Genomic DNA, 16,292 nt, shown 5'->3' with positions numbered 1-16,292 from the left:
GTCTTTGCCATTTTGGCTATTCTTCTATCCATTCGAATGGTAGTTTCTTCCACGCCTTTCATGTTTTCTTTGCCATTTTAAAATAATTGAGATAATTTTAGCTGAGCAGCCAATCATTTTCTGCACTTCTTTATACGTTGTTCCCTTTCCAATCAACTTTTTTAAAATACAGCTATTCTTCTGACCATTTATTTTCAGAGAGAAATGCACTAACCAGCATGCGCAGCATTTGCTCCTTCCTTCCTTAAAGGGGAAGGAAACCTAGTTGGCGCAAAAACCCTCCCGTGTGTTGCCCACCCTCCCTCCTCCCCCCTGGCCTACCCATCCCACTGGGCAAATGCCCCAAACTTGTATCTTAGCCTTCTGCGCAGGTCCAGTCCAGGGAGTTCACAGACGACATCTTCTTCCACGCGATCTTCCTGCTTTGAACGGCGTTTTGGCGCATGCGCAGTAGGAGCATTTCGCCGGTACGGATCTACTGCGCATGCGCCAATAGTCACGATGTACTTTTGGCGCATGTGCAGTAGATCGTACCGGCGAAATGCTCCTACTGCGCATGCGCCAAAACGCCGTTCAAAGCAGGAAGATCGCGTGGAAGAAGATGTCGTCTGTGAACTCCCTGGACTGGACCTGCGCAGAAGGGTAAGTAACAAGTTAGGGGCATTTTCCCAGCAGGACGGGTAGGCCAGGGGGGAGGAGGGAGGGTGGGCAACACACGGGAGGGGGGGAGGGTTTTTGCACCAACTAGGTTTCCTTCCCCTTTAAATAAGGGCCGTAATTGACACCTGTTTTTACAGAATGAATGAGCTCACTAATTGAACTCCACACTGCTATTATTTTGAACAAGCCTCAATTAATGATTCAGTTACACAGCAGCACGCATGCCATGACTGTTGGGTCTGTTTGTTTTCCATTACTTTACTACACCTAGTAGTAAATTATTTGAGAGGTAGAAAAATAATTTCTACCAAAAAAAAAAAAAGTGATTGCTTGGGTTAGTGATGTCGGACTGCTATTATTCTTACCACAACTGTACTTACCTATTTGTGACCTATTTAAATGATCATAGGTAGAGGGCTGTAATGCAAACTATGTATTTAGCTGCCAGAGTTTGTCCTTGAGGTTAGAGAACTAGAATTCACATGTCTGTAATGTCAGGACTCATTTGATAGCCGTTGAAGTATTCAGACATGGAGGTCATCTAATCAGGGAAGGACAGAAGTCTTTGGCTCGGTAACAGTAATGCAGTATTACAGGTATGTGTCCACAGATATCTCTGTTATACAGTAATGATGCAAATTGTCTACACTCAGTTTCTCAACCATAGTTTATTAGAGAATAATTTATTGCTGACTAAACTTGCTGTGTGTCTGTCACCATTCCTGATAGTACTAAACAAAACTGCCATATCAGTCACAGATGGAACCTTGAAGACAAACACTTTCTTGACAAGCTTGTTTCCACTGATGCGGTCCTTGGCTGCAGGGAAGCTGTGGGCAAAACCCCCTAGTGCCATAGACTATAAAAGTATTGGCCCATAGGTTTCAGGTGTTTCTGTACCCCAGACTCTTGGATTGAAACTGCCTGTCAAGTGCTTGTGCCAACACTTCTCAGGCACAAACACTTTTCAGACCATTGTAGTATATGTTTATGGTGGGGGTGCAAGCTTTGATGCATTCTTGAGCTACTTAAAACATTAGCAATACAAACAAAGCAATATTTATATATAATATTATATATGATATAATATGATATTTTTTATGTTTAATTTTGAAATCTGACATGGGGCTAGACATTGTCAATTTCCCAGCTGCCCCTGGTCATGTGACTTGTGCTCTGATAAACGGTCACTCTTTAGGTAGCCATATACTAAAAGATCCACTCGTTTGGCAAGGTCGCCAAACAAGCGGATCTTAACCCGATATGCCCACTAACGGCTGGGCGATCTTGGGTGAATCTGAACGATCAGATTACAATGCTACGAATATGCGCATTGGCATCAACTAGCCAATGCGGTCCCAGATCATAGAAAAAAATCAAACTTGACCGATCGATATCTGGCCTGATATCGGTCGGGAGGACCCGTTGGGAGCAAGAACACATGGGCAGATAACCTACCGAATCGGTCTAAAGGAACGATATCGGCAGCTTTAATCTGCCCGTGTATGGCCACCTTTAATTGCTGTACTGCAAGTTGGAGTGAAATCACCCCCACCACCAGCCTCACAACAGAACAATTGGAAGGTAACCAGATAGAAGCTCCCTGATACAAAATAACAGCTCCCTGGTAGACACAAGAACAGCAATAGTAAAATCCAGGTCACACTGAGAAACATTCAATTACATTGAGTAGGAGAAACAACAGCCTGCCAGAAAGCAGTTCCATCCTAAAGTGCTGGCTCTTTCTGAAAGCACATGACCAGGCAAAATGACCTGAGACGGCTGCCTACACACCAATATTATAAATACAAAAAATACACTTGTGGGTTCAAGAATGACATTTTGTATTGTAGTGTGAATTATTTCCAGTGTAGTGTAATTTAGCAATAAAAACTTGATTATAAAAATCATGACAGAATCCCTTTAAAATAGTCCTAAATGCCATAACCTCCCTCTAATATTTGCACGCACACACATGGTATGATAGTAGAACAAATGACAGCTCCATGCAATGTAAGCACAAGCATGAAGGCCTCTGGATATTTCACAACAGGCTGAAATGTTTGTTTTAGTGTTTGCTGATATGCACAGTTTAAAAATAACCAACGTATTCTGCAGGGTTGTTCTAAAACCAGAGCAGTAAGTTACCGCAATTACCTTTATTGATGTATGAACTGCCGACTCGGGGGGATAAACAATGAAGTGCCTTAAAGTAAAACCGAATCCGTCTGAGGTTTTTCGTAGAGCAACAGATTTTGGGCCAGGCCAGCAGAAGCCTTCCTCCTCCATCGGCGATACCATCTCACTTTGCTCTTGCCCATCTTTGTTTTTAGAAATCTGAAAGAGAGAGAAGAAAACATTGTTTAGAACATGGACACCATCTAAAATACAAAAAAAAAAAAGTCAAGTTCAGATGTGTTTAGGCAGAATAAGCAGTGGTGAACCTTTAAAGCAGGCATTTCCTTTACTTTTAGTGGGGACATGTAGATATTCATTCATATCTAAAGCACTGACTTACTATTTCATTCAGCCGACAGCTGCTGCACTGGTTCACCAAAATGACCTCTTGCCCTTTGTCCCTCCCCCTTGAAAACAAGTCTACATTCTGCAAATTCTGTCCCCAGATAACAATCTATGTTGAGCAAGCCTTTAGCCGGCATTGTCGTGGTATATCTTTGGAAAGTCACATACAAAATTTCAGCACAAAAAAAATTTATTCAAACCTAGTACAGGTATGGGACCTATTATCCAGAATGCTCGGGACCTGGGGCTTTCCAGATAATGGTTCTCACCTTCAGACTACAAGAAAATCATGTAAACATTAAATAAACCCAACAGGATGGGCAAAATCAATGTAGAGGAACGAAGCACAGCAGAGCCAGAATAATATGTTAAAAAAAGTCAAAATTTATTATAAATCCATTAAAAATTACAGCAGCATCTCTCCTGTGGGGCTGCCCGCTTAATGCGTTTTGTGACTCACTGCCACTTCACCAAAAGCCCAATAGGCTGGTTTTGCTTCCAATAAGGATTAATTATATCTTACTTGAGATCAAGTACAATATACTGTTTTATTATTGAAAACCAATTGCAAATTATCACAGAATATCCCTCTATGCATAATACTAAAAGTTGAAAAAGGTGAAGGAAATGCTAAAACAAAGTAAGCTTTATCAGAAAGGTCTATATAAATACACCAGTAAACCCTCAAAGTAATGCTGCTTTGAGTCCTCTGTCAAAAGAAACACAATTTCTTTCCTTTTATTGTGTACTCATGGGCTTCTGTATCAGACTTCCTTTCCTGTTTTCAGCATAAACCTCCAGGGCTAGGGCTTGAGCATGCTCAGTTTGCTCCTCTCTCCCTCTTACTCCTGTAATCTGAGCCCAGAGGTATGAGCAAGCAGGGAGAAACTCAGGCAGGAAGTGATGTCACACAAAGCTAATATGGCAGCTGCTATCCTAAACAAAGAGAGACAGTGTCTAGAGTGGTTTACAGGTATGGTAAAGCATTCTACGGAATAAATATAGTGTTCTATCTTGCACTATTGTGGCTAATCTATTGGCAATAAACTGCTTTGGTAGCTTTCTTTCTCCTTTGAAGTAAATGGCAGGCAGCACCAGTGTTTACAGGTGCATTTCGGTCAGCTTAGATCAGGGTTTCCTTGAAACATTTACAGCAGGGATACCCTGTGTGTTGGCCTTGCTGTGGAAAGTGCCATTTATGGTCCTGTTTTGCTCACCAAGAACACAGTGCCACACCATGCATCACTAACTGCCAACTCACACCCACATCAGACTCCTTGTAATGGAATTGTAAACACAAACGGAATCCTGTGGAAGGTGTAAAAAAGCTTGAAGCCAAAATGTCAACAAGGCAACAGCTGCTTAGGCAAGGCTTAAGAAAAGGACAGACTGAGACAGTAGTAAACATTCACCTTAATGATTTACAGAATTCAAATGCGTATCCTGAAAAGGTGCAGTGGCTCTTTAAAAAAAAAAAAAAACTATATAAACCTATATATGAATAACAAATATAGTAAGAGTTAAAATACGAGAAGTCATCAAAAAAGGGCCATACACTTAAAGGGGAACAATCGCGAAAATTAAAATTTAATATAAGCTTTATCATGCTGAAATAAGAAACTTTCTAAATACAATCAATTATTCTGCATCATTTCCAAAATAATCAAGTTTATCCTCACTATTCCTCTCTCGGCATCAGTTACTCTGTCTTCTTACAGCAGTTGGGTGTCAGATATTCATTGACAGTTCCAATATATCTTAAAGGGGGGATTCCTTTGCTAGTAAATGAATTAAGGTGGCCATACACAGGCCGATAAAAACTGCCATCAGACCGAGTCTGCATCTATATCTGGCAGTAAGTCGGCCAGATGTTGATCAGACAGGACTTAAAATCTCGTTGCATCTGTTCGTTGATGCGGTCCTGCGATCCAACCGCCCGTTCCCCTTCGTTATGATCCGCTAGGGCCCACGATCGAATCAGCCCGATATCGCCCACGTCAAGGTGGGCATATCGGGGAGAGATTCACCAAACGAACGGATCTCTCCGTGTATGGCTTACTCAAATAACTGATTCCAATACAAACTAAAATCTAACAAAATAACAGCCTTTTGCACATATTCTGCATGTAGAGAGACAGGATTTCTGGTGATATTAATAAAATGAGCTCTAATACATCTTCTAGGCAAAAGGTGCCCACCTATAATATAGATATTCTTTGACAGTTCGATACAATATGACACCCAACTTCTGCATGAAGAGAGAATGAAAAGAAACAGATGCTGAGAGAGGAATTGTGAATCTGAATTTGATTATTTCAAAAACAACGCAGACTATTTAATTGATTGTAAGATTGAAGAATTGTAAATTTCCTATTTCAGTATGATTATTCTTGTATTAAATTTCATTTTCGCGATAGTTCCCCTTTAAAGATGTTCTTTGAAGCAGTCACCTAGCTGATCTGTGTCCAATTTGAACACAAACTGTAAGCCTACAACGATCTGTCAAATGATAGCACCCACATGCAAATGTGGTCCTCGCCCATCGAGAGGCTCTCATATACTGGCTAATAATAGGCTACAGCCGCAGGAGACAAGTGCCGAATCACCAACTTTTATTAGCCCATGGTTGAACACAGGACTTAATTACAAGACACAATGATTTAGGTTGGCTTCAAAGATAGATATATTTAATTATGGGATAAAGCTTTAAACAAAAGCAGAATCTGCAAATTGAAAAAAATTAAAGAAACTAAGAAAATCCCAGCAACAGGATTATAATTTGGATCACCACCCCTTATAGGAATTGTTCAGTGTCAAAATAAAAAATGTTTCCAAAATATTTAGTTAGCCAAAAATGTAATGTATAACGGCTGGAGTGACTGGATGTCTTAACAAAATAGCCAGAACACTTCTTCCTGCTTTGCAGCTCTCTTGGTTTCCACTGACTGGTTACCCTGGTTACCAAGCAGTAACCAATCAGTGACTTGAGGGGGGGCACATGGGTCTGTTTGAATTTGAGCTGAATGCTGAGGATCAATTGCAAACTCACTGAATAGTTATGTTCATGTGGCCCCCCTTCAAGTCGCTGACTAACTCAGAGTTAGAGATCTGAAAAGCAGGAAGTTGGGTTCTGTTATGTTACACATCCAGCCACTCAAACGTTTATTACATTTTTGGCTTACTATATTAGAAACATTTTTTATTTTGCACAGCCTATTTATCCAGTTTTTATTTTTACACTAAACAGTTCCTTTAAGGCTACTAACATTTTTTTTTAAATATTACTGATAACTAAGTGTTTTGCCACCAACATGGATTTATGCAGCTTAGTTACCATCAAGTACAAAGTATGGGTTTATGATCACTTAGACTGTAAGCTCTAGGGAGCAGAGGACTCCTTCCCACGGTGTCACTTACCACTGAAAGGGGTGGTTCAGTTAGTTTCAGACAGTTCACCAGAAATAAAGTTTTTTTCGAATGACTTTCTATTTTCCATTTGTGGCCGTTCTTCTAATATCGAAGTGTAAAGTTTCATTTTCACTTTCTAAAAGCAGCTCTAGGAGGAGAGGGTCGACAACCCTGTAAACTGTTTTACATTGATACATTTAGTTGATACATTTGTTATCTTTATCCCTGCTGAGCAGAATCCCTGAGCTTCATTAAAGGCAGCTGTTAGAATTGACACAATAGTTGCTGATATTCCACAGATACTGCTCAGAAATGTCAACTAATTGTATCCAATTGTAACCATTCAGATTATCCTGGCTCATTGAGCTGCCAGACTGAAATACTAGAGACAAGAATATTAAACTTTAAACTAGGGATGCACCGAATCCAGGATTCGGTTCGGGGTTCGGCCTTTTTCAGCAGGATTCGGCCGAATCCTTGTGCCTGGCCGAACCGAATCCAAATATTAATTTGCATATGCAAATTGTAGGGAGGGCGGGATTTCACATGACTTTTTGTTACAAAACAAGGAAGTACATTTTTTTCCACTTTTTCCTTCCCGCCCCTAATTTGCATATGCAAATTAGGATTTGGATTCAGTTCGGGATTCGGCTGAATCTTTCAAGATAGATTCAGGGATTCGGCCGAATCCAAAATAGTGGATTCTGTGCATCCCTACTTTAAACTTCAATTTCTGCAAATGGTAAAAAAAAAAAAAAATATGGAAAGCAATTGAAAAAAAGTCTGTTTAAGGTGAACAACCTGAAAACAACTGCACTGAAACAAGTGTTTGGAAGGTGAACAACCCCATTAAGCTGTGTGTCCTAATATGAGCTCTGTGTATATATTGTATCTTTTTATATAATGTACTTTTATGCATTGCACAGCACTGCGGCTCCTTACCAGTGCTTTCCAAATAAAGTTATACATACATACATTATAGAAAAAAGTTAGTAAGCAACATCTTCCATTTTTAACATTAAACAATATATTAATGTGATTCTATGGAAGATGGCAGAGATCTTTGGATAACAGGGTTCCAGACATTAGATAACTGTACTAATTTTATTTCTCTCAATCATTCTATTAAAAATGTATTATGATGGGGGAGGTAAAATAATCATTTAAAGGAGACCTATAGGATAAATGAAAACGACCTCATTTTGTAGGCAATTATGAGTAATATATGGGGGTTGTTTTTACATGGTGCTAAAAATTATTATTATGTTTAAAAATAGCCTCTTTATTGGAGCTCCCTATAGATGTTCTCTGGTCCCTGTCTGTGTTTCAAATGAAGGGTGGGCGTGTCCTAACAGTACCTGCCAAAAGCACAGTAGGAGGGGGACAGCCAATCACAGCCCTGCAGTCACACAAGCAAAGACAGGTTTCAGTCCCCTATCAAGTCCTGCTAGCTGCCGATTGGTTCTACAATACAGTGAGCGGAGAGCCACCAGCTCGCTGCAAATCCTGGGAAATCAGGGAGCAGGAAGAGAAGGGAGGGATTATTAGGATTTTTGCAGAAATATTCATTAAATCAGCCTGAAACACTACTTTTTAAAGCACAATTCTTCTATATCTAAATGAGTATAATGCACTGGTACATTCTTATTTATTACATAAAATGTCTCCTTTAAATCCACATGACTGAGGCTGCAGCTACAATACAACACTGAAGATACATAAAGGGCAAGCTAACGCCTAGCTCATCCCCATGGCGACAAGTCGAAATGACTTCAATTATCATTACCGGATCTGAAGCGTTTCCAGATCCAACGAAAAAAGGGTAGAAAATAGAAACCGTTTCTACAGAAATAATTCAGCAAGTGTTTTTGCAAATCTTCTGATAGGAAGAAACATTCAGGTGACTATGATCACTCTCCAGCAGTTCAGATCAATTGGCAGGCTGCAAGGCCTCGGAGTAGAAAACACCAGCTCCCTAATGGCAGGATCACATTGCATTGCGTCTCTATGGCAACCTGGCTAAGCGAGCTAGTGTTTGTCTCTGAGCCGGTGGTGTGGGAGGAACACTTGCAGTCTGTGGTGAGCAGCCATACATAGCAGAACAACCCGAGACTGCCAGAAGAAGCCAGAAAATACAAAGGAACAGAAAACAAAACTGGAGAAAAAAAAAAAAAAGAAGTACTATATAGCAAAACCAAATTAAAGGGGAAGTAAACCCACCAAAAATTCCACCTAATGAAACAAAAAATGTCATTCTATGTAACATGCATTCAAACTTTACAACATAAGCTATTATGTAAATGTCACTGCAACTAAAAGCGGTACGTGTTTTGCCTTTTCTGTTTGCTGGCTTTGACCCTTGTAACAATGTAGCAGAAATCCGTTACACCTTCAGCTGGCTTACGATACAGTGGCGGTTATTTATAAACACGGGGCAAGTTTGCACCTGGGCAGTAACCCATGGCAACAAATCAGATGATTGCTTCCAGCGTTCAACCTTCGGCTGGCTAATAAAAGCTAATCACTGATTGGTTGCTATGGGTTACTGCCCAGGTGCAAATTTGCCCAGTGTTTATAAATGAGCCCAAGTGTTTCAGAATTAACAGAAGCTAAACAGCCATATACTTCCAACAGCAATTACATGGACAAACTTAAAACCATTGTAAATTTTTCATTAGTGTATATAGAAAAGTTGCTTAGGACGGCATCTTTCATAATGGATAAATACTGCTTTTGGGTGGAGAAGCTTTATATACCTTTCCAAATGAACAGGGGTGGGGGGGACTAGCACTGGGAAATGCAGATGATTAAAAAAAAAAATCAAGACTGTGACACAGGATTAAAGGGAAACTATCGCAAAATTTAAAATGTAATATAAGCTTGATCATGGCGAAGAAACTATCTAGTTACAATTAAAAATTTGCCATCGTTTTTTAAATAATTAAGTTTATATTCACTATTCCTCACTCAGCATCTGTTTCTCTTTATTCTCTCTTCATTCAGCAGTGTCAGATGAATGATCCAAAATATCTTATAGGCTTCCTTTCCGAGCTGATGTATTAGAGCTCACTCAAAAAAACAGATTCCAGTACAAACACAATCTAACAAAATAACTGCCTTTTGCACAAATCCTGCATGTAGAGAGACATGATATCTGGTGATTTAATAGAGTGAGCTCCAATACATCTTCTAGGCAAAAGGAGCCCCCCTATAAGATATATTGGATCATTCATCTGACAGCCAACTGCTTAATGAAGACAGACTGAAGAGAAACAGATGCTTAACTTGATTATTTCAGACACAGTACAGATTATTTAATGGATTGTATTTATAAAGTTTCTTATTTCAGTATGCTGCTTACATTAAATATTCATTTTCGCAATAGTTCCCCTTTAAGAAAGTACATTACATTAATCTGCAGGGAAAGTATTCGGATTTCAATTCAAATCTGTGACGGCTAATCCAGAAAGCCTTAGTTGCCTTCTCGAAAATGAGGCTTCTCAGGTGACCTAAAATATGACATGGCATTCTTGGCATGCCATCTGCAAATAAATAGCCAGGCTGTGGCTTGGTACCCACCATGAGCAGAGGTCAAGTGTTTAGGAAAAGCTGCCCAGTAATTAAAGTTACAGCTAAAGGGGGAAGGAATAAAGACATGGCATGCAACAAGCACATAGCAGCCAGCAAGGAGATTAGACTGCAGATGATCTGAAAGGCTTTAGAATGCACAGTGAAGGCTGGAAAGTGCATTAACTGGAGAGTTGGCATCCTTAAGAAAAGGGAACTTTACTATAAGCTTCAGCATACTGAAATTAGAAACTTTCTAAATATAATCAATTAAATATTCTGCATTTTTTCTGAAATAATCAAGTTTATCTTCACTATTCCTCTCTCAGCATCTGTTTCTCTTCATTCTGTCTCCATGCAGCAGAAGGGTGTCAGATATTTATTGACAGTTAGATCCAATATATCTTAGGGTAGGACTACATGGACGTTTTCGGAGCGATCCGACGCGCTGCAATAAAATGCCAGCGTCAAATCACATGCAACGGAAATTAGGTAAGTAAATGCATTGTCGCATGGTGTCGCAGCATCCGACATTTCCATTACTTACCTTATTTCCGTCGCATGCGATTTGACGCCGGTGTTTTGTTGCAGCGCGTCTGATCACACCGAAAACGTCCATGTAGCCCTACCCTTATAGGGGTGGCTTTCTTTCCTAGCAGATGTATTAGAGCTCACTCAAGTAACTGATTCAAGTACAAACAAAATAATGTAGAGAGACATGATGTCTGGTGATTTTAATAGAGTGAGCTCTAATACATATTTTAGGCAAAATGAGCCCCTTAGACGATGCATTAGAACTCACTCTATTAAACCAGACATCATGTCTCTCTACATGCAGGATTTGTGCAAAAGGCAGTGATTTTGTTTGTACTGGAATTATTTGAGTGAGCTCTATAAATAAATGATGATGATCTGCTAGGAAAGGAAGCCCCCTCTATAAAGCTGGCCATAGATGTTGAGATTTTTAAAAGATCAGATCCTCATCGTGAGACCACGATTTTCTCGGAACGATCGTATGAATTTACCATCAAATAAAAACAAAGGGGAGCTGCCTGCTTGGCCCTGCAAACATAGATAGATTGTACTGGGACCGACAAAGATTTCTTTAACCTGGCAGAATCAATTTCCTGACAGATGTCGGACGAAAAATCGTAAGATGTACGATCGTTCGAGTCGCACTAACCGCACGATAATTTCGAAGGATTGGTCGGACTTCCCTAAAATCGGTCGTTCGGCAAGAAGAATCGTCACGTCTATGGGGAGCTTAAGATATATTGGATCTAACGGTCAATGAATATCTGAAAACGCAACTGCTGAATGAAGACAGAATGAAGAGAAACAGATGCGGAGAAAGGAATAGTGAAGATAAACTTGATTATTTCAGAAACAGTACAGCATTTTTAATTGATTGTATTTAGAAAGTTTCTTATTTCAGTATGAGGAAGCTTATATTAAATTTTCATTTTCGTGATAGTTCCCCTTTAAGATTAGGGAGCAAGACTAAACAATCGCCCCATGTCATTCGTCTTCCCAACTAGAAAACAAATGAGTGCTTTACTGCCAAAAAAAAAGCGGATAGCGAGTTAACTAAAAATACATGTTCTTGACGATGAATTTAACACCTGCTATACAGGCTCCACAATCAAATAAAATATGATCCCTACTGAGTAACAGACCTAGCATGTAATCACACAACTAAACCAATAATTCTGACAATCATTGGTTTTAAAAGAAAAGCAAGTGTGATCTGATTAGGACAGATGACTGTGCATTGCACACGTGTTCCTGCATCGCTGGAGTTTCAGCAATCATTCCTAAAATGTCTGCATTTCTAGAATGTTTCTGGCACAGAAGAGCAGCTCAGCATTTCAGACAGCCGGGGAGCCGAATCAGTGACCCTAAAATACCAGACACAGCTGGAAACAAAAAGCCTCGGCTCTGAAGTTGAACAGTTCATGACGTTACTGCCTGGCGTGTCTGGCAAAACTTCCACTACGTTTCATGACTGTAACAAATTGATCTGGAAACCACCTGAAATACCAATTACAATATTGTTATGATTTATTTATATAGAACCAGCATATTTTACATGGATTATAATTAACGATGGGCGAATTTATTCGCCAGGCATGGATTCGTGGCAAATTTCCGGATTCTGCCAATGGCAAATGTTTTTGCAAAACTGCAGCGAAAATTCAATGCGACAAAAATAATTGTTGCTCGTCTGAATTGTCTCACGTCAAAATGATTCAGACGCCCATCGACTTTAATGCATTTGGACAAAAGAGTCGCACGTCAAAATAACTAACTCCCATTGACTTCAATGCAGTTCACAAATTTTTCACCATTTTGCGACTTTTCACGAATTTCTCAGTGAAGCGAAGTGGGACAGATTTGCCCATCACTTATTATAATCAATCACATCAAAATTCAGTCCAAGAAAGGAAAAAGTTGAAATTGTCGCGGCGAAATCAACTGTGCATGTGCCGACAAAAGTTCCCATAGAGGCGGATTTTCTGCCTGCTTATTTTAGCAGGCTGATTGCAACCCCCATATGGCATAAAGGTGTCCATAGACGCAAAGACACGCTCGTTTGGCGACATCGCCAAACGAGCAGATCTTTCCCCAATATGCCATTAACGAGCATGGCTATATCGGGGGTAATCTGAACATTCGGCTGTATGGCTGAACAATCCAATTACGATGCTCCTCTATTCGTACGATAGGATCTGTGCGTCTATGGCCAGCTTTAGCCTAAAGCTAGCCATAGATGCAAATCCAATCGTTCGAATAAACGGGATGTTCACCTTCCAACGTTTTTTTTTCTCAGTTGGTTTCACATAGTTCACCAGAAATAAACTTTTGAATTACTTTTTATTTTCTAATATTTAAGTGTAAAGTTTCATTTTTCACCTTCTAAAGCAGCTGTGGGAAGGGGGGGTCGCAGACCCTGTAAACTGTTCTAAATTGATACATTTAGTTGATACATTTCTTATCTTTGTCCCTGCTGAGCAGAATCTCTGAGTTTCATTACAGGCAGCTGCTAGAATTGATACAATAGTTGCTGATACTCCAGAGTTGCTGAGAAATGTTGCAAAATTGTAACAGTTTAGAGTCTGCGCCTGAATTACTGAACTGTCAGACTCAAACACCAGAGACAGGAACGTTCAACTTTAAACTTAGATTCCAGAAAAACGGTAAAAAATAAAAAATGGAAGGCAACTGAAAAAAAAATCATTTCTGGGAAACAATCTGAAAATAATTGAACTGAAAAAAGTGTTTGGAAGGTGAACATCCCCTTTAAATCTGTGGCACTGCCATATATTGACCTTTGGTTGACAAACTACGGGCAACATGCATCAAATGGTACCAATGGGAAGTCACACTAGCAACAAAGGAAAGCTATTTCAAAGATTAAATTGCCCTTTAAAAAGTGTTTTCAAAAATAAGGTGGATTTTCAAAAGTCAGGGGTGTTAAACACATAGCTCCCTCGGTTTGTAAGGGTAAGGGCACACTGGGCGATTCGGGGAGATTTAGTCGCCTGGCGACTAATCGCCTTGACTTTGCGGCGACCAATCTCCCAGAACGCCTTCCCTCACTCTGCGCTGGCTAAAATGAAAAATCGCCGGCGCTTATCACACGCGGCAAATCGTTTTCCGAAGTCGCCCGAAGTTGGAAACTTCGGAAAACGAATCGCCGTGTGTGATTAGCACCGGGGATTTTTCATTTTAGCCAGCGCAGAGATAGGGAAGATGTTCGGGAAGAGGCGATTAGTCGACAGGCGACTAAATCTCCCCGAACCGCCCTGTGTGCCCTTATCCTAAATGTCTCCCAGCATCAGCAGATATCTGCTAATTGATGATATCAATGTGCCTGCCAGGCTTGTAGTTCGACTTTTTTTTTTTTACATTACTTCAGCTGGAACACACTTTGTACAATGTTAAAAAGAAAGACAGTCTATTGCAATGTGACATAGGAAAACAGAACTTGACAACAGATAAGGAACATGTGGCCTCCAAAGGGTTCAACATTACTGTATCATTCTCCCCACAGCTTTATGTTTAGAGCAATGATAACACTGCAAGCCTGTCATTTTTTGTTTAAAAAAAGCTGAAGTTAGAGAGGAGGGTGAAAGAAGGCATAGAGAAAAGTCCAGCCCAGGTGATAAACTAAGTGGATTCTGGGAGTTGCGTTTTAAAGGAAAAGTAACACCAAAATATGAAAGTGTTTTAAAGGAATGACAATATTATGCACTGTTCCCTGAACAGCTAAAATTGGCATACTTGCTTTAGACTATTCTATAGTTTATATAAACAAGCTGCTGTGTAGCCATGGGGGCAGCCATTCAAGCACAGGATACACAGTAGATAACAGATAAGTACTACTATAGTTTATATAAACAAGCTGCTGTGTAGCCATGGGGGCAGCCATTCAAGCACAGGATACACAGTAGATAACAGATAAGTACTACTATAGTTTATATAAACAAGCTGCTGTGTAGCCATGGGGGCAGCCATTCAAGCACAGGATACACAGTAGATAACAGATAAGTACTACTATAGTTTATATAAACAAGCTGCTGTGTAGCCATGGGGGCAGCCATTCAAGCACAGGATACACAGTAGATAACAGATAAGTACTACTATAGTTTATATAAACAAGCTGCTGTGTAGCCATGGGGGCAGCCATTCAAGCACAGGATACACAGTAGATAACAGATAAGTACTACTATAGTTTATATAAACAAGCTGCTGTGTAGCAATGGGGGCAGCCATTCAAGCACAGGATACACAGTAGATAACAGATACGTTCTAAAGAACTTTTTTTGTTTTAATAAAAACCTTGCCAGTTTTAGAAGTTGAATCTGGTCTTTTCCAGTGGTTCCATGTGGGGCCTCAATGCGCAGTGTGGGTAAAAGTAATTTGATAAAGAGGCCCACATAATACAGGATCCTAATATACCCATCACAGTTACCGGTTTCTTCAAAAAGTATGAATAAATGCCATTTTCTATGCTGGAATCCAGCGGTTTAACAGTTCTTCTCTTTCTGCATCATTTGAAATCCTGGCAGGATGGGACTAATCGTAACAACTACTCGACAACTTACAGACATCATGCAGGCACTACATAACCCACAATGCATTGCACTGTGATTTTCTGTTCCTTATTGAAATCACGTGTGCAGGGAATTGTGGGGTTTCGAGGATGCAGGCTAAGGACAGCTGGCTGTTGATACAAAGTAACAGTAGTCAGACAGCTCAGCAAAGTAGTCAGACAGATCAGCAGGAGAGCAGAGGGCTAGGCTTAAAGAACTGTCAGAAACCATTAAAAAACATGAAAAGTCTGCATATTTTTTAATTGCTGTAAACTGCAAAGTTGTTTGAAATTATGTTTACTTGTCAAAAAGCTTAAGCTATGCTTGTGTGGAGTTCCCCTTTAAGCATCTCAAAAATGTAAAATTTCCTCAACTACTTAAGCCTAGCAAGAGTCGATCCTTACTACTTCTGCATAACTCACATTCCATATCACAATTGACATCTGGCATATTTCATAATCCAAAAAACGAAGCAGAGGGGAACGAATCTCTTGCCTTGAAACATCATTTTGTGATGGTCTGTGCGCTGCCTCAGAGATCACCTGACCAGAAATACTGCAGCTCTAACTGTAACAGGAAGAAGTGTGGAAGCAAAAGACAGAACTCTGTCTGTTAATTGGCTCATGTGACCTAACATGTATGGTTTGTTTGGTATGTTTGTGTGCACCGTGAATCCTACGATCCCAGGGGGGTGGCCCTTATTTTTTAAAATGGCAGTTTTCTATTTAGGATTACCTAATGGCATATACTATTAAAAAAGTATATTATTACGAAAATGATTTATTTACATCAAGTAGGATTTTACATATGAGCTGTTTTAGGCAATATATTTTTAGAGAGACCTACATTCTTTGAGGGGTATAGTTTTGCAGAATTGCAGAATTTTGGCATTAGAATTTGATCAGCAATAATGCAAGGTTGTGGGAAAAAAGCAGGACACAATTATTTATGAATGTGTTACATCATGCTGTGGAATCATATCAACCCAACATTCTCAACAACTGCATTATTGTTGAGGACCTTTTTAAAGTAAATTAC

General features: G+C 39.8%; 1 protein-coding gene across 3 annotated transcripts in view; it reads right to left on the bottom strand.

Moving 5' to 3' along the window:
• The window catches only part of arhgap21.S (Rho GTPase activating protein 21 S homeolog), a 112,503-nt gene that overhangs the window by 71,945 nt on the left and 24,266 nt on the right, over nucleotides 1–16,292 (bottom strand). For all 3 annotated transcript variants that reach the window (XM_018268712.2, NM_001093072.1, XM_041567175.1), the window contains 1 exon segment: nucleotides 2,818–2,997. In XM_018268712.2, the coding sequence (XP_018124201.1) occupies nucleotides 2,818–2,997 (180 nt within the window).

This window comes from Xenopus laevis, chromosome 6S (genome assembly GCF_017654675.1).
Source record: "Xenopus laevis strain J_2021 chromosome 6S, Xenopus_laevis_v10.1, whole genome shotgun sequence".
NCBI classification, from domain to species: domain Eukaryota; kingdom Metazoa; phylum Chordata; class Amphibia; order Anura; family Pipidae; genus Xenopus; species Xenopus laevis.
Note: the sequence above shows the minus strand (reverse complement) of the source record. Positions and strands in the feature narration are given on the sequence as shown.